Below are 19,234 nucleotides of genomic sequence, written 5' to 3'. Positions count from 1 at the left end.
TTGTGATTTTCAGCATCAAGTAACCATTCATCTCTGAGCTGTACTCCAGCAAGAATCTGCATAGATTCCGAGGGGTGCTGGAGCCAGCTCACACCATAAGAGCTGATTGTTAAATTTTTAGGAATTTTGCAGGCCAATTGTTAAAGTGTTGGTAGCTTGAAATAGGCCATGGTGGGGGTATTTACTCAATTGCTGACTTATCAGCACACCAGTTCTCAAGAACCATGCAGCATAGCCCTGGTGAAGAGCAAGCATTCAACAACTTTTCAAATGATACAGGACAAGGTCCAAAAAACAAGTATGCCCATGTTTAAGTTAAGCCAGTGCAGGCAAGGTTGAAGGCGTGTACACTGAGAACACTTATTTTGAAGTGGCGACTTAAAAGCAAAAGATACCTCAACGTGAAGAAGCTTTGAGTTTTTATCTAGTCACCCACGGGATTCTCTGGGGGGGATAAAATGCTTCTTGTATTCTAGAAATGCTGATATCACATGGTCAGGGGAAATTGACATGCCTAGGTGGTGAGTTGGAGGACTGGACAGGCATATCTTTGGAAGCAGGGATTGAGTGATTGGCTATATTGCCCCTCTGTGTTGAGAGAAAAATAATGAAAGGTTGCTATATTTTACGTACAGAGCAGAATGTTTTGTGTTAATCTTAAATTTATTTTGTTTGCAAGAGGCTGATTTCTTTCTCAGCATGTTTGCCTGGGACCATTTGAGATCCCACCCTCGGAGAGTTTGTAATCTAGAAGGGGAGATGACACCTGCAGAGGTCTGGAACATGAGGCTCTCCTCAGTAAGGTGAGTTTATTACCTCATCTTAGAATGAAAGTGTAAATAAAAAGTGGGTAATAGGCCAGATGACTGAAACAAGAACCTTGATTTAAAGGTTCCTGTTTGTGTCTCTGCAGCCAACTCAGAATGCACGCATTTGGTTTGCTCTGAGCCTGACCTTCTGTGAAGGCAGAAGTGTCTTCAGTCGGACTTGGCAACTGCAGTGGTGGGAGAGCTCAGTGCATTGCTTCTCCTGGCATTCCTCATCTTGGGTAAGCAGTTTCTTTGTATTTCTTAAACAGTGACTTGAACTTTCTCACTCGGAAGAAGGCTGGTTCTAAAAGTATTCATTTAATGGCAATCCTTTTGGATTGTGAGGCCACAATCTCAGAGCTGTCAATTTCTGCAGGAGGACTGCCATAAGGTAGTCTAATGGGGACACGTTTCCTTTCTGTAATGTAGAGTAACTTGTGTTAAGACGCTCAGAGAAAAAAGGAGTAAGGTTTGCTCTTAATAAAAGAGTAAATGATAATGATAATGATGATGATGGTGATAAGGCTTTAGCTTTTTTTTTTTAACATCTTTATTGGAGTATAATTGCTTTACAATGGTGCATTAGTTTCTGCTTTATAACAAAGTGAATCAGCTATACATATACATATATCCCCATATCTCCTCCCTCTTGTATCTCCCTCCCATCCTCCCTATCCCACCCCTCTAGGTGGTCACAAAGCACCGAGCTGATCTCCCTGTGCTATGTGGCTGCTTCCCACTAGCTATCTGTTTTACATTTGGTAGTGTATATATGTCCATGCCACTCTCTCACTTTGTCCCAGCTTACCCTTCCCCCTCCCCGTGTCCTCAAGTCCATTCTCTACATCTGCGTCTTTATTCCTGTCCTGGTCCTAGGTTCTTCAGAACAATTTTTTTTTTTTTTTAGATTCCATATATATGTGTTAGCATACAGTATTTGTTTTTCTCTTTCTGACTTACTTCACTCTGTATGACAGACACTAGGTCCATCCACCTCACTACAAATAACTCAATTTCATTTCTTTTTATGGCTGAGTAATATTCCATTGTATATATGTGCCACATCTTTATCCATTCATCTGTCGATGGACACTTAGGTGGCTTCCATGTCCTGGCTATTGTAAATAGAGTTGCAGTGAACATTGTGGTACATGTCTCTTTTTGAATTTTGGTTTTCTCAGGATATATGCCCAGTAGTGGGATTGCTGGGTCATATGGTAGTTCTATTTTTAGTTTTTTAAGGAACCTCCATACTGTTCTCCATAGTGGCTGTATCAGTTTATATTCCCACCAACAGTGCAAGAGGGCTCTCTTTTCTCCACACCCTCTCCAGCATTTATTGTTTGCAGATTTTTTGATGATGGCCATTCTGACGGGTGTGAGGTGATACCTCATTGTAGTTTTGATTTGCAGTTCTCTAATGATTAATGATGTTGAGCATTCTTTCATGTGTCTGTTGGCAATCTGTATATATTCTTTGGAGAAATGTCTATTTAGGTCTTCTGCCCATTTTTGGATTGGGTTGTTGTTTTTTTGCTATTGAGCTGCATGAGCTTCTTGTAAATTTTGGAGATTAATCCTTTGTCAGTTGCTTCATTTGCAAATATTTTCTCCCATTCTGACAGTTGTCTTTTTGTCTTGTTTATGGTTTTGCTGTGAAAAAGCTTTTAAGTTTCATCAGGTCCCATTTGTTTATTTTTGTTTTTATTTCCATTCTCTAGTAGGTAGATCAAAAAGGATCTTGCTGTGATTTATGTCATAGAGTGTTCTGCCTATGTTTTCCTCTAAGAGTTTTATAGTGTCTGGTCTTACATTTAGGTCTTTAGTCCATTTTGAGTTTATTTTTGTGTATGGTGTTAGGGAGTGTTCTAATTTCATTCTTTTACCAGTACCTTTCCAGTTTTCCCAGCACCACTTATTGAAGAGGCTGTCTTTTCTCCATTGTATATTCTTGCCTCCTTTATCAAAAATAAGGTGACCATATGTGCGTGGGTTTATCTCTGGGCTTTCTATCCTGTTCCATTGATCTATATTTCTGTTTTTGTGCCAGTACCATACTGTCTTGATTACTGTAGCTTTGTAGTATAGTCTGAAGTCTGGGAGCCTGATTCCTCCAGCTCCGGTTTTCTTTCTCAAGATTGCTTTAGCTATTCGGGGTCTTTTGTGTTTCCATACAAATTGTGAAATTTTTTGTTCTAGTTCTGTGAAAAAAGCCAGTGGTAGTTTGATAGGGATTGCACTGAATCTGTAGATTGCTTTGGGTAGTACAGTCGTTTTCACAATGTTGATTCTTCCAATCCAAGAGCGTGGTATATCTCTCCATCTGTTGGTATCATCTTTAATTTCTTTCAGCAGTGTCTTATAGTTTTCTGCATACAGGTGTTTTGTCTCCTTAGGTAGGTTTATTCCTAGGTATTTTATTCTTTTTGTTGCAGTGGCGAATGGGATTGTTTCCTTAATTTCTCTTTCAGATTTTTCGTCATTAGTGTATAGGGATGCAAGAGATTTCTGTGCATTAATTTTGTATCCTGCTACTTTACCAAATTCATTGATTAGCTCTAGTAGTTTTCTGGTGGCATCTTTAGGATTCTCTATGTATAGTATCATGTCATCTGCAAACAGTGGCAGGTTTACTTCTTCTTTTCTGATTTGGATTCCTTTTATTTCTTTTACTTCTCTGATTGCTGTGGCTAAAACTTCCAAAACTATGTTGAATAATAGTGGTGAGAGTGGACATCCTTGTCTTGTTCCTGATCTTAGAGGAAATGGTTTCAGTTTTTCACCATTGAGAACGATGTTGGCTGTGGGTTTGTCATATATGGCCTTTATTATGTTGAGATAAGTTACCTCTATGCCTACTTTCTGGCAGGTTTTTATCATAAATGGGTGTTGAATTTTGTCAAAAGCTTTTTCTGCATCTATTGAGATGATTATATGGTTTTTCTCCTTCAGTTTGTTAATATGGCTTATCACATGATTGATTTGCGTATATTGAAGAATCCTTGCATTCCTGGGATAAACCCCACTTGATCATGGTGTATGATCCTTTTAATGTACTGTTGGATTCTGTTTGCTAGTATTTTGTTGAGGATTTTTGCATCTATGTTCATCAGTGATATTGGCCTGTAGTTTTCTTTCTTTGTGATGTCTTTGTCTGGCTTTGGTATCAGGGTGATGGTGGCCTTGTAGAATGAGTTTGGGAGTGTTCCTCCTTCTGCTATATTTTGGAAGAGTTTGAGAAGGATAGGTGTTAGCTCTTCTCTAAATGTTTGATAGAATTCGCCTGTGAAGCCATCTGGTCCTGGGCTTTAGTTTGTTGGAAGATATTTAATCAAAGTTTCAATTTCATTACTTGTGATTGGTCTGTTTATATTTTCTATTTCTTCCTGGTTCAGTCTCAGGAGGTTGTGCCTCTCTACGAATTTGTCCATTTCTTCCAGGTTGTCGATTTTATTGGCATATAGTTGCTTGTAGTAATCTCTCATGATCCTTTGTATTTCTGCAGTGTCAGTTGTTAGTTCTCCTTTTTCATTTCTAATTCTATTGATTTGAGTCTTCTTCCTTTTTTTCTTGATGAATCTGGCTAGTGTTTATCAATTTTGTTTACCTTCTCAAAGAACCAGCTTTTAGTTTTATTGATCTTAGCTATTGTTTCCTTCATTTCTTTTTCATTTATTTCTGATCTGATCTTTATGATTTCTTTCCTTCTGCTAACTTTGGGTTTTTTTGTTCTTTCTCTAATTGCTTTAGGTGTAAGTCTAGGTTGTTTATTTGAGATGTTTCTTGTTTCTTGAGGTAGGATTGTATTGCTATAAACTTTCCTCTTAGAACTGCTTTTACTGCATCCCAAAGGTTTTGGGTTATTGTGTTTTCATTGTCATTTGTTTCTAGGTATTTTTTGATTTCCCCTTTGATTTCTTCAGTGATCTCTTGGTTATTTAGTAGTGTATTGCTTAGCCTCCATGCGTTTGTATTTTTTACAGATTTTTTCCTGTAATTGATATCTAGTCTCATAACATTGTGGTCAGAAAAGATACTTGATACAATTTCAATTTTCTTAAATTTACCAAGGCTTGATTTGTGACCCAAGATATGATCTATCCTGGAGAATGTTCCATGAGCACTTGAGAAGAAAGTGTATTCTGTTGTTTTTGGATGGAATGGCCTATAAATATCAATTAAGTCCATCTTGTTTAATGTATCATTTAAAGCTTGTGTTTCCTTATTTATTTTCATTTTGGATGATCTGTCCATTGGTGAAAGTGGGGTGTTAAAGTCCCCTCCTATGATTGTGTTACTGTCAATTTCCCCTTTTATGGCTGTTAGCATTTGCCTTAAGTATTGAGGTGCTCCTATGTTAGGTGCATAAATATTTATAATTGTTATATCTTCTTCTTGGATTGATCCCTTGATCATTATGTAGTGTCCTTCTTTGTCCCTTGTAATAGTCTTTATTTTAAAGACTATTTTGTCTCATATGAGAATTGCTACTCCAGCTTTCTTTTGACTTCCATTTGCATGGAATATCTTTTTCCATCCCCTCACTTTCAGTCTGTATGTGTCCCTAGGTCTGAAGTGGGTTTCTTGTAGACAGCATATATACGGGTCTTGTTTTTGTATCCATTCAGCCAGTCTATGTCTTTTGGTTGGAGCATTTAATCCATTTACATTTAAGGTAATTATCGATATGTATGTTCCTATTACCATTTTCTTAATTGTTTTGGGTTTGTTATTGTAGGTCTTTTCCTTATCTTGTGTTTCCTGCCTAGAGTAGTTCCTTTAGCATTTGTTGTGGAGCTGGTTTGGTGGTGCTGAATTCTCTTAGCTTTTGCTTGTCTGTAAAGATTTTAATTTCTCCATCGAATCTGAATGAGATCCTTGCTGGTTAGAGTACTCTTGGGTGTAGGTTTTTCCCTTTTATCACTTTAAATATGTCCTGCCACTCCCTTCTGGCTTGCAGAGTTTCTGCTGAAAGATCAGCTGTTAACCTTATGGGGATTCCCTTGTTTGTTATTTGTTGTTTTTCCCTTGCTGCTTTTAATATTTTTTCTTTGTATTTAATTTTTGATAGTTTGATTAATATGTGTCTTGTCATGTTTCTCCTTGGATTTATCCTGTATAGGACTCTCTGCACTTCCTGGACTTGGTTGACTATTTCCTTTCCCATATTAGGGAAGTTTTCAACTATAATCTCTTCAAATATTTTCTCAGTCCCTTTCTTTTTCTCTTCTTCTTCTGGGACTCCTATAATTTGAATGTTGGTGCATTTAATGTTGTCCCAGAGGTCTCTGAAACTGTCCTCAATTCTTTTCATTCTTTTTTCTTTATTCTGCTCTGCAGTAGTTATTTCCACTATTTTATCTTCCAGGTCACTTATCCGTTCTTCTGCCTCAGTTATTCTGCTATTGATTCCTTCTAGAAAATTTTTAATTTCATTTCTTGTGTTGTTCATCATTGTTTGTTTGCTCTTTAGTTCTTCTAGGTCCTTGTTAACTGTTTCTTATATTTTCTCCATCCTATTTCCAAGATTTTGGATCATCTTTATTATCATTACTCTGAATTCTTTTTCAGGTAGACTGCCTCTTTCCTCTTCATTTGTTTGGTCTGGTGGGTTTTTACCTTGCTCCTTCATCTGCTGTGTGTTCCTCTGTCTTCTCATTTTGCTTAGCTTACTGTGTTTGGGGTCTCCTTTTCCCAGGCTGCAGGTTCGTAGTTCCCGTTGTTTTTGTTGTCTTCCCCCAGTGGGTAAGGTTGGTTCAGTGGGTTGTGTAGGCCTCCTGGTGGAGGGGACTGGTGCCTGTGTTCTGGTGGATGAGGCAGGATCTTGTCTTTCTGGTGGGCAAGACTGCATCCGGTGGTGTCTTTTGGGGTGTCTGTGACCTTATTATGATTTTAGGCAGCCTCTCTGATAATGGGTGGGGTTGTGTTCCTGTCTTGCTAGTTGTTTGGCATAGGGTGTCCAGGACTATAACTTGCTGGTCGTTGAGTGGAGCTGGGTCTTAGAGTTGAGATGGAGATCTCTGGGAGAGCTTTCGCCGTTTGATATTACGTGGAGCCGGGAGGTCTCTGGTGGACCAATGTCCTGAACTCGGCTCTCTCACCTCAGAGGCACAGGCCTGACACCCGATCAGAGCACAAAGACTCTGTCAGCCACACGGCTCTAGTTACAAACAATAAAGCAGGGCAGTCAGGCAGGTTAACACAGCTTGAGTTCAGCAACCACCTTACGCTACGATCTTCATTCACATCTCAAAATGAACTCACATCAGCTTTGTCCTTAGTCAGCAGAACACTCTCAGACTCAACTGTGGTGCTTCCTCCTGCTTCCATGTTTTCTCACATCACATCTTAGTTTATCACCTGCTCTACGCATCTTTAAATGGTTCCTACTCCTTCTTCAAGGCTTTAGCTTTTAAGTTGCCTGTGGCTTTGGGTAGAGCTGTGACTAGCTGTCCTTGGACTCATGGCAGAACTCTTCCTGCACTGTTTCTCTTCTCCCAGTCCTAGACAGGCCAATATTTAACCTCAAGAAGTCAGGAATTTAAACCTCCCTAGAGAGCTAGGCTGTTGTCCATACTTACCACACCCTCTGCATAGCCCTGATCTCAGGAAAGATGAAGTAGGATGGTTTAGATAGAACCCATTCTAAAGGAGAGAGCAGGAGTAATGACTCTCAAGGTCCCCTTCAAGTACAGGCTTGACCGATGTAACTGAGACTGTATTATAAGAAGCCATGTAACCTACCAGTCTGTATTAAATGGTCTTGGAAGGAAAAACGAGGATGCATTTTAAGAGGTTCATGCCTCAGAGTGGTTATGTGGACTCTATACCTAAAAACATCCAAAAGCCTGGAGGTACACAGTGCTGTGTAAATTGAGGGGACTTAACATTGCAGGTAGAGCAGCTGCCTGAGTGAGGGAGGGCAGTGAGGTTGTCTGTGTGCTCAGTGGTTGCTTGTTCTCACTAGGGGCAAACGCTTTGACTGAGAGAGAGTGCCTCTCCCTTATTTTGTCTTGTAATATTTGGGGGTCATTTCCACATCCTGTGTTGTAGCCTCATTGTCATGAGTCTCTTTTCTGAAGATTTTTTTTTCTGTTATAATTGTGCCAAGGACAACAATTCCCCTACACTGTTAATAATAGGAAAGGGGGTCCTGATACTTACAACTCCCCAGGAGTGATAGAAGGTATTTGCCAAGAGTTATATTGTGAAAGAGCCATAAGCTCAGGTTCAAACATTTGGCCAACATGTGAGATAACTTACTATGCAGAATTATCTCAAGAACATGCTGGTGAAGAAATAAGTCAGGATCTGGGAAAGGAAGCAGGCTAAGTTGAGGATTCAATTGGAGTCTATCAAGGTGCTGAAGGTGCATCTGAATGCTTTGGTTAGATTTTTAGAGACTGAGATTCATATATATATATTCTGAATTATATATCTGAATAATAAAATTCTGAACTATATATATATGTGTGTAATATCTATCTGTATTATATGGTAGGAATTTCTGAATATTTGCCAACTAACTAGGAAACTTGAAATTTGACTAGTGTTCTTGGCCTGGTTAGGTGTTATTAATTCATCTGATGAGTGGTCCCTGGGCTCCCACTCTGGGTCTTACTCTGCGCTGGTGTTGGAGATGCACTGGCCCATAGCCACAGCTCTTGGCCTCATGGGGGTGAGGGTGGAGAGCAAGACTTTAATCAAACAAGCACATAAGTAAATAGATAATTAGAAGTTGTGACAAATGCCCTAAAGGAAAGAGAAATGGTACTATTAAAACATGTGGCTAGGGTCTGCCCTGGGAAGGGTTGTTCAGGAGAGGTTTCCCTGAGGAAATTACGTTTAATTTGAGATCTGAAAGATGAACAGGAGTTAACTAGGGGAAGGGGGTGGGAAGAGCATTCAGTCAGGGGGAGCAGATTAATCTTGTTTTGGTAGATGAAGTTCAGGGAAGCTTTGCTGTAAAACATTGATTACTTTCACACACATGGAAGAGCAGTACAGGCTAGTAAGGAGACAGGCTCTGATCCAGAATGCCTGGGTTTGAATCCTGGCCCACCACTTGCTCTGTGTTATTAGGCAAGTCACTTCACCAAACCATGCCTCAGTTTCCGCATTTGTAAAACCTCATAGGGGGTTGTGAGAATTAAACTGGTTAATGTGCAGAGTGCTCAGACAGTGCCTGGCATATAACCTTCTCTAGTTTATTGAGTATCCACTACTGATTTCTAGTGTGGTGCTATATTAACTAGGGAGAAAAAGTCTGACCCTTTAATGTTAAGAATGAGGCCTGGGGAGACTGAGTGGTTTCCCAAATATCAAAGAATTAGTTACTGGAATGTCTGATCTGGGAAGAGAATTTTTAAAAAACTTAATGCTTTTTATGTTAAATCATTGCTTCTCTATTCATTCACACAGAGTTCTAGTGGTGCACTTGAGTACTTAAGACTGAAAATGGGTATCTTCTAGTTATCAGATTTTTGCACATTTCTTAGAATTTGTTTGAAAATGGTTTGGGTGTGGCTCTGTGTGTCTTGAGGTTGGTGACTAGATTCAGAGTCTTTTTGGGGTCACCGGTTTCCTCTTAGAATAGAGTGGTGCATTTGCATGATGTCTAAGTTGATTTCAGTTTGGTGGTTGTATTGGCAGCTATCAGCACTTGTCCAGTATATGCCAGGCACTTCACCAATACTGTAACACGGGCATGGGACACTCATAAATGAGACGCATATGGTCCTGCCCCTGAGAGTGTAGATAAGTCTACACTGTAATCAATGATTACTCCTCCATGCAAATGGCGCACTGCTTTGGGGAATATATGAGAGCTGTTTGCTGGGCAGTGAAGGGAGCACAACCAACTTCCTGGAGAAGAATTCATCCAGAACACAACAGGGATCTTAGATGTCCGAGATATGATGAATTAAAGTTATGATATAAAGGAAGTCCTTTATCATGCTCACCCATGTATGCGTAGGGTAAAGTATGTGTCATGCAGCAGGAATAAAGTTGTGGCTATCCTGAGAGAGAGCTTGTATTTTCATTAGAAGTACTCATATTTGGGGAAATTTAATGTGACTTTTGGTATATCTGAGTCAGTGTAATTGTTAGCTACATTGTCGTGATGGAATTCAAGAACTGAAACTTAAAAAGTTTCCAGTTCATTCTGATTCATCATTTGCCATTCTTGTAAAGGTAGATTCTCAGAACCCAAAATCTCCTCTAAAGCTACAAACTCTGTTTCCTATCTGACTTTTAGGCTATAAAGATAGGATCTTATGTGGTAATGCTTTCTATTTTTCAAAGCACTGTTATCTGCATTATCACATTTGATCCTTTTGTTGTTATCCCCATGTTATAGGCGAGGAAACTGAGGTTCAGCAAGGTCAATGGACTTTCTGCATAAGTGAGACTTAGGTAAGGCCACCTTAAACAGTTTGACCCTGATTTTCCAGATGGAGGATTTTGTTGATTAGAATACAGGTAAGAAATCTCTTACTGGGCTCTAGAGCCTGCAAACCACAACTACTGAGCCTGTGTGCCACAACTACTGAAGTCTGCACACCTAGAGCCCGTGCTCCGCAACAAGAGAAGCCACCGCAATAAGAAGCCTGCGCACCGCAACGAAGAGTAGCCCCCGCTCGCCACAACTAGAGAAAGCCCGTGCCCAGCAACGAATACCCAATGCAGCCAGAAAGAAAGAAAGAGAGAAAGACAAAACAGCAAACATCAAACAGACAAATTATTTTAAAAAAAGTCTCTTAGGTAATCATTTTTTATACATTAAAACGGCCACCATACGTGCTGGACTTCCAGGAGAGCCGGGTAGTGTACTATGATGTTAATACACAAAGAAGATCTTTCCTCCTAGCAGATTCTGAGGTGGAATTACTCCAAGATGTTAGGGGTGCAGGGATCGTGACTGAGACCAACCACAGTAGTAGGTAGGAACCCAAGGCTTGTTGAATTGTAACTCCTTGGAGTTAAGGTTCTTCTGTTTTGTTAAGAAAATTACAGGGCATTGTGCAGACAGTGAATTCTTTCCCAGGAGCTGGTGGATGCAGTGAAATTAGTACCACAGAGATAATATAGATATTTTAAAAGTACTTTTGCCCATGCACAACCCAATTCTCATTCTATCCATGCTATCCTGCCTAAAAAAGTAAAAAAATAGAAAAAAAAAATCTCACTGTGGACCTTTCATGTGGCTTCTTTGTGTCATAGAACTTGGTGAATGCCTTAACTGAGTTTAAAAAATTTCCTTGTATTTGTGTATCTCTTTTCGTACATGTCGAGAACATTCTTTATATATTTAAAGGTAGTCATTTTAATTTAGTTGGAGAGATAGGTAAAAATTTCAGGCTGAGTATCTTGTAATCTTTTGTTTATGTGAAACTCTCAGGTTGTAGATTGTCTAGGGGTGTCATCTCAAGGCTATCCTGGAATTGTTTGCTTTTTTTCTCTTTAAAAGCAACTTTCATCTAATCTTCCCTTATAGCCAGTCTGAGGCAGCCCGCAAGTGACTCTCCAAACACCACTCTGTTTTGCTTCATCATAGCAGTTACCAGCATCCGCTGTTTCTTATTCTTTCATTTGCTGCTTTTTCCCCTCTCCATCTCCCCTCCATGTGCAAGCTGCTCATGAGCCGGGACCTTGTCTTCCTTGCTCCATGCTGCAGCCCAGTGCCTCAGACAGAGGCTGACTCACAGAAGAACCCACCATTGATTTGTTAAATTAATGAACTTCTCTTGACACTATTTTCTGACTTTTTTTTTTCTTTTAAGGTTGAAAAATTGAGAGCAGCATGTTTTACACACTGAAACTCATCCTGATGCCAGTGTTACTCAGTAAGTAGAAGCCAAGGGACCAAGGAGGGTATTTGATTTCTTGTAAGTCTCATGCATGTTCAGAAGCCAGTTTTATATGTTTTCATTTCCCCTTGCTTTGTTGAAAATGGAAACCCCAACCTGGAACTTCATAGTTTTGTTGAAACAGCCGTTTTGCTGCAACAGCTGTTTTAGAAGCCAGGTAGGAGACTCTTTCTTGGAAAGCTGAATATTCCTCTGTTGCTATTAGAAACAGAATGCCTTTGGGTCCTGACTGGGTGTTTTAGGACTTTCTTATGGGATACGAAGAAAGTTTCTCGCTGGTATTCCTGCACTTTAAATTGTTATCTTTAAAACCACAGCTAGTCTCAGATTAGGAAATGAAATCACCAAAGGGAGTCCCAGAATCCCTGTAATTGTTTTCATGCTTTAGCTACGCTAGTCTTCTTGCAGTTCCTCAAATGCACTGAGCTCTTTCCCAATTTTGGATGGTTTCTTTTGCCTGGAACCTTCTCTCCCCACCTCACCCTAGCAAGCCTGCCTAAGCCTTCCTTATCCTTCCGGTTTCTCCTTAAGTTCCACTTTTAAAAAGCCTGCTCTGGCTGACTCATCAGACCAGGTTGGAGTCTCCTGCTCCTACAGTGCTCAGGGCTGCTTCTTCTTGCTAATTCCATCTCTTTCTAACTTTTTCATCCTTTTGTCCCCTTGTCTTCTCTTTATCCCATGGATATAGCTCTGTTGGAAGAATAAATTAATTAGATGCTTTGCTCTCACAGCTTTTTATTTTTTTCTCTTTTAAATAAAACTTAAAAAAATTATTTGGTTGCTCTGGGTCTTAGTTGCGGCAGGCGGGCTCCTTAGTTGTGGCATGTGAACTCTTAGTTGTGGCATGCATGTGGGATCTAGTTCCCTGACCAGGGATTGAACCCGGGCCCCCTGCATTGGGAGCGTGGAGTCCTAACCACTGTGCCACCAGGGAAGTCCCTATTTTTTTGTCTTTTTAAAGTATGGTTAAGTATGGTTGATTTACAATGTTGTGTTAATTTCTGCTGTACAGCAAAGAGATTCAGTTATACATATACATACATTCTTTTTTATATTCCATTATGGTTTATCACAGGATATTGACTACAGTTCCCTGTAATATGCAGTAGGACCTTGTTGTTTATCTATTCTATTTTTCTCTTTACTATTAGTTTTTTAAACTTTGCATGGTGACCTACACACTGACTCAGCAAAGTGCACAAAAGAATTGTCTTTGCTCTAATTCCAGGCAACATAGCATGTGCACAAACATGCAGTCAGACAGACACACACACATGAAACTGGTATGTACTAGAGAATTTTTTTCCCCATGGAATCAGGGTTATAAAAATCTCAGAGGCTATTTAGACATTTCCTGGGTTAAGCAACCTGCAGGTTTTTGCCCTTCCATCCAGAGACTTAACAATCCAACCCCATGTGGAGTGGCCTGGTGACATCAGGGGGTATTGTACTTCTTGGTGGAGAGGTTTTCCTCCTCTGTAGAAAGTCTCAATTTCTTCAGCCATTTCTGTACAAAGGTTACCCATCAGGTATAAGTTTCTCTTTGCTTTGGTTGCTGCTCTTGCTTTCTAGCAAACTCATTTAATTCTACAGACAGTGCTCTTCATATTACATTAAATAAGCTTCTTACACCTTTAACCACACTTAAAGTTGCTCAGTTCTTCCTTACAGGAAAATTCCAGGTCACTTTTGCGGGTACTTTTGATTTCTTTCAAAAAATAATTCCCTCCAGAGGGTGGAGAGTTCATGTTTTCTTTCACGTCTTCCCCACTGCGTGTTGCCTGCTGTGGGCAGGAAGTTAACACTCTTCACTCGGGGCAACAGCTTGGATGGAGAGGTTGGCACATTTTCTGTTTATTCCCAAATTCGTTCACTTGGCTCTTCTTTGATAGGAACTGGCCAGCATCTAAACGTGTCTTTCTTGCTATGGTTATCTCTTTGCATAGAGCATGTCTTGTGAAAACAGAAATATCCATGTAATGGTTTTCTCTTTAGAAATAGTTTTTTCTTTAAGGGAAAAGAGAAATTACTTGAGCAATGGACAGATAGTGGAGGGGTACTGCATGGGCTAACCCTAGAGACTGGAAAGCCAGGGCTGAGGGCAGAGCTGGAGGAGGGAGGTGGGGAGAAAGCAAACACAAAGGAAATTCAAGGGAAGAGCTGTGCTCTGTACTGGCCTAATTACAAGGACCTACACTACAGCGAGAGTCAGCCAGCAAATTCAGAGATAAGCTTTTGTAAAGGAACTAAAGAAGGAGAAAAGCAGAGGGAAGCAAAAATACCTGTGAACTGGCTTTTCAGTTAGGGAATGGGTGGGAAACTAGGAGCCAGAGACATCCCATTTCCTGTTTATGGGTGTCTAAATTCATGACTTGAAAGGAGAGACTTCAGGGTCTCTCATCTTTTTTCTTCTTGTTTTGTTTTTGTTTTTGTTTTGTTTTGTTTTTCTGGCCACGCCACACGGCTTGCAGGATCTTAGTTCCCCGACCAGGGATTGAACCTGCTCCCTCAACAGTGAAAGTGCAGAGTCCTAACCGCTGGACCACCAGGGAATTCCCTCTCTTCTTTCTTTAGAAAGGAGATTGCAGGGATGAATTCTAGAAAAGGGGAAGGGACTGGCTAGGAGCACAGGACCAGTTAGCATCTATAGAACATGAAGATTGTAGAACCCCTCTGACTTGAGCTACGTGGGGGGAACTACAGGGTATTTCTCTTACCCTTGGGAATGCCGTGCTGGTTTGAATGAAGGGCCTCTGAATACTTTGTCCACGTTGGGTCATCTGGGGGTGGAAAGGTGCATATACTTGGAGATTAATACTAATTTTTATTGTTGACTGTATTTGTCTGAATGATGCCTCCTCTTGCCTTTTTGACTTCTGTAGGTTACTCCTTGGGCCTGAATGACTTGATTGCTTCCTCCGTGGAGCTAACAGTCCATGTGGGTGATTCAGCCCTGTTGGGATGTATTTTCCAGAGCACAGAAGAGAAACTTGTGACCAAGGTAGACTGGATATTCTCATCAGGAGAGCACTTCAAGGTAAGAAGGAGGAAACACTGCTGTGTATTAAAAGCCCCTGACCAGTGGTGTCAGAATGTGGGGAGAGGGAGAATCAGGTCATCCAGTGCCATGAGATGGGGCTGCAGGAGCTTGGGCTCTGGAGCTTGCCAGAACTGAGCCTCCTCCTAGTCTGGCCTCTTGGCTCTGTACTCAGCTGTGTAAATTACTCAAACTCTCTGACATTCAACTTCCCCATCTGTGAAGATGAAGGTGATTATAATAATGGTAATGCTTACTTTTCAGGGCCTTGAGAAGCTAATGGGAGACATGCACATAAAGTTCTTTAGTTCCTTTCCTCTATTTCTCCCATTTGTAGAGTAGCATAGGTGGGTGGGAGGGTGGGAAGAGCGAAAACGCATTGGTCTAGACAAAAAGAGTTACGGCCTAGGCACAGGAACGGTGTCACAGTAATATTTTCTTTGGGGAGGGGGCAGATTCTTTCAGCACTCCACTGACACATTTATGGGCTGGGGAATCATCTCTTTCTCCTTCATGGCTGCTTAAAGTTGGCATTAGCAGATTCAGCATGGCTGAGTGAAGGCCTTTCATGGGAGCTCTTTGGATTAGCAAACAGTGTATTAAGCCTCATCTGAGATTCTGTGGAGATACTTGTGTGTCAGGATCATTTGCAAAATATGTCCTAAGTAATATATTGTGAACAATAAAGTCCCAATGTTTGCAAATGAAATATTGCTTTTGTAGCTCAGAGCATGTTATCCCCATAATGCTACTGTCACTCAAATTTTTATTACTATTTTTTGTTATAAGAGGGAAATACCCATGGTCTAAGTGAAAATAAGAATTCCCGATGGCTCCCCCTCCCAGTCTGTAAACAATTCCCTGTTGAGGACTCCTTCTCATGCCTTATGATAAGCTGCCTGGAGGAGGGCAGAAAGGACAGCGGTAACAGCCAACATGCTGGGGATTGTCACAACAGCCAGTCTGTGGGATTACATTTGGATGCCATCGAATGCGGGGGCCATGGCAGAACACAGGGTGAAGATGGGAGATGCTTTTCAAAAGTTGTGAGTTTGAATCCCCAGAGTGATCTTCAGAGTGGATGTTACATTTTACCTTAAACTGTAAGAAATGGAAATGTGTTGACCCTGTTTCTCCAATTGTCTTTGTATAAAATGAGCCACAGAGCCTTGTGCAAGTTAACGTATTGCCTGGCACATGATGATGGTGATGATGATGATGATGATGATGATGTTGATGATGATGATGATGATGGTGATGGTGATGATGATGATGATGATGATGATGATGGTGATGATGATGATGATGTTGATGATGATGATGATGATGATGATGATGGTGATGATGATGATGATGATGATGGTGATGATGATGATGATGATGATGAATTGGGTACCAAGCACTTTTTGATCACAGTGGTGATGATGACGATGCTGCCTCCACAGAACAGGGGCTTTTCAATCCGGACTCCTGGGTCTGGTGCCATGGACTTTAGATTTTCTCTGACGTTGTATTGCCCTCCAGGATGATTACGTGCTCTTCTATTATGCCAACATCAGTGTGCCTGTGGGGCGTTTCCAGAATCGTGTGCGCTTGGTGGGGGACATCTTACACCATGACGGTTCTCTCCTGCTGCAAAATGTGGAAGAGGCTGACCAGGGAAACTATACCTGTGAAATCCGCTTCAAAATGGAGAGCCTGGTGTTCAAAAAAGCAGTGGTCCTGCATGTACTACCAGAGGAACCCAAAGGTACATAAATGCTTACTCAGAGAAGGGCGAAGGGGCAAGAGATTTGGTGTGCAGTGAGGGAAGCGAACTGATTTTGTTGAGCAAATGCCAGCCATTGTGCTATGTACTTACCACGGAGTGAGTCCTCAATAAAATAAAAATAATGATGATCATTATTTTATTATTACTTTAACATGTTTCAACCTCATGAAAATGCTGTGAAGGAAGTACTGTATTCTCCTTTTCATTTTACAGATGAGTTAACTGAGGCTTAGAGAGATTAAGTGACTTGCCTAAGGACATATATTTATTAAATGGCATACCCAGTACTTGGACCCTGCTACCTCTGTCAACAAAGTCCATGTTTTTTTCACTATACCCTGATGCTTCCCATCAGTTATCCACGTTGATGTTGTGTCCATATTTTGTAGGTAACTATGTTAGGTGTTCTGGGGGATATTAAAGAAATGAGCAGATCTCTCTAACTTCCTAGGACCTCATGTTCCCATTTATAAATGGCTTCAGTAGATTGTTGGTTTTAAAAAACATGTTCTATAGAACACTCAAGGTCCAAGGAACCTGGTGGGCCACACAAAGGGTGAGAACAGGGCAGGGGATTGATAGAGGATCTAGTTGGGCAGGACCTCAGGCTTCCATCTCCACTACAACCAAAGTCCTTTTCCTTTTTCCTGTTGTATTCATTGGGCTGCCAGATAAGATTTTGTTTGAAGAAATAATTCTGCTGCTTTAAAAAGTTTGAAAACCACAGAATTAGATACATTCTTTAAAAGTGTGAGATAGAAGGAACAGTCTTTGGCCTCAGGAGAGCTTGCTGTTTAGCGAGTGAACTAGAATCTGGACGCCCCTCTCCCTGCCAGCTAGTTTAGGTCCATTCTTTCAATGAGCTCCTTTGGAGCACCCTGTCCTCCTCTCTGGTGATATTCAACACACCTGTTCAGTTGTGTCTCCCCTGCTCACCTGGATCTGTATTCTTGGTCCCATGACCAGCCCTAGACACAATGCCTGGCATAGAGTAAGCATTCAGTAAACATTTGTCAAATGAAGGAAATTCTTAAATTAGCATCCCTCACTTGAATCTGACTTCTAAAAAATGGAATGGTAGAAGGAATTGTAGAAGGTGGCCTCTGGCCTCTCTCCTAATTTTTCCAATTTTTTTTCAATTGCATTTTTCTTTTGATTTTAAATCTATGGCTCTCCAGGAAGAAGAAATGAACCAACTGCCTGTGTCCCACAAGGATTATCTTTGAGTTCCCCCTTTCTACTTTGTTCTCTGATGCTGGGCCTGAGGACTACAAGCATGTCCTACAAAATGAGTGCCTATTCCTGCTTAGAAGAGACACAGAGGGAAGGAGCCCAAAGGAGGCAGTTTTAAGAACTGAGTCCATGGGAGCAGGCTAGAGCAATTTTAGGGGTAGTCAGATATTTCCCAGTAGCCAGTGGAGCAACTTGTATTTACTTTTCCTTTCCAGCCAGCGTGGGAATAGCTCTAACTCCTGACCATTTGCCTGGTGGCTATCTCCTTCCAAGTGAAAACTCATCTAGATTTCCTCCACAAAGTTTACCCTTCAGTTTGTAATTTTTCTGTGTTTCTACTACTTCAACTCTTTTATTCATAGTTCTTATTTTAAACACTATAGACAATTTTCTTTTTTCTTTCTTTCCTTTTCTTTCTTTCTTTCTTTCTTTCTTTCTTTCTTTCTTTCTTTCTTTCTTTCTTTCTTTCTTTCTTTCTTTCTTAGGAATTTGCTTCCATTTTATTCTGTGAAAGGATTTTAAGGCATCTGAATGTGTGTGTTCACAGATTATATAATTATACTGTATAGATATATTATATAATAGTTAATGAAAAGTATAAAGACAACAAAAAGTAATTTTTATTCAAACTTGTGCATATAATTTCAGTCAGATGATCTTCATTTTTAAGATTCAAAATTGAATTAAAGTTTTCATATCAGATGAATTGCTTGAACAATGTTTTGAGTTTGGTTTAACATTTTGGAAAATATGTTGTTCAAGGAGAGAAAATATTCTTATTGAAGGGATTCGTACACATGGTAGGTAGTATAGTATGTGAGCTTTAGGTGGCTTCTGGATCCCTAACTTCATTACTCTATTATTTTTATTCTATTCTAATCTCTTCTCAATTTATAAGGGTCTATGATTCTAGAAGGGAGGCAATATAATGAAATAATTAAAAGCCCATGTTTTGGAATCACACCTAACAGTGCTTTAAATCCTAATTTAGAGAAACTTCCTAATATTTGGAAAACAAAATTTCAGTGGTATAGACAATTTTCTTACAAATAAAAATAATATTAACTTCCTGTACTTTTGCTCTAGAATCAGCCATCCTTCCACTTAATGTGAGGTGGTAACAGTAAAGGGAGTGAGAAAGCGTGTGCTTTGTTTTCACTCAGGCCTGGGTTTGAGTGCTGGCTCTGCCTTTTACTGGCCATGAAGCTCTGGGTTCTTTCACTTCCTTCCTCTGTGAAATGGGAGAGTAATAGTGCATATCTCAAAATATTGTAATGACTAGGTGATATCCTAGGTGTCTAGCACATGCCTGGTGTGTTGAAGGAACTCAGAATGTTCAGTCCTTATTATTGCATTTAAAAAATAGGGTTCAATTCTTAATATACTCATAGATTTAGAGGGTGTTTCCTTCCCTACTGGTATTCTTTGGAGTGAATTTTTATTACTTCCAAAATAATTCCCTCCATAGACTTTTGAGTTCATAATATTTTCTTTTACTTTCCTCCCATTGTGC

At 40.2% G+C, this 19,234-nt stretch overlaps 1 protein-coding gene across 3 annotated transcripts in view; it reads left to right on the top strand.

Moving 5' to 3' along the window:
* The first annotated feature begins 30 nt into the window (after positions 1-30).
* JAML (junction adhesion molecule like) overlaps positions 31-19,234 on the top strand; it is a 33,642-nt gene continuing 14,438 nt past the window's right edge. For 2 of the 3 annotated variants that reach the window (XR_014231674.1, XM_082342816.1), the window contains exons 1-4: positions 31-1,048; positions 10,171-11,656; positions 14,563-14,717; positions 16,242-16,467. Coding sequence is in view for 1 of the 3 variants with exons in the window: in XM_082342816.1 (XP_082198942.1) it covers positions 11,614-11,656; positions 14,563-14,717; positions 16,242-16,467 (424 nt within the window). In the remaining 2 variants the exon portion in view is untranslated. The remainder of the gene's footprint in view (positions 1,049-10,170; positions 11,657-14,562; positions 14,718-16,241; positions 16,468-19,234) is intronic. The other variant, XR_014231673.1, reaches the window with a different exon arrangement.

This window comes from Balaenoptera borealis (assembly GCF_965194805.1).
Source record: "Balaenoptera borealis genome assembly, chromosome: 11".
In the NCBI taxonomy this organism is placed as follows: domain Eukaryota; kingdom Metazoa; phylum Chordata; class Mammalia; order Artiodactyla; family Balaenopteridae; genus Balaenoptera; species Balaenoptera borealis.
The sequence above is the reverse complement of the archived record's forward strand: the minus strand, read 5'-3'. Positions and strand labels throughout refer to the sequence as shown.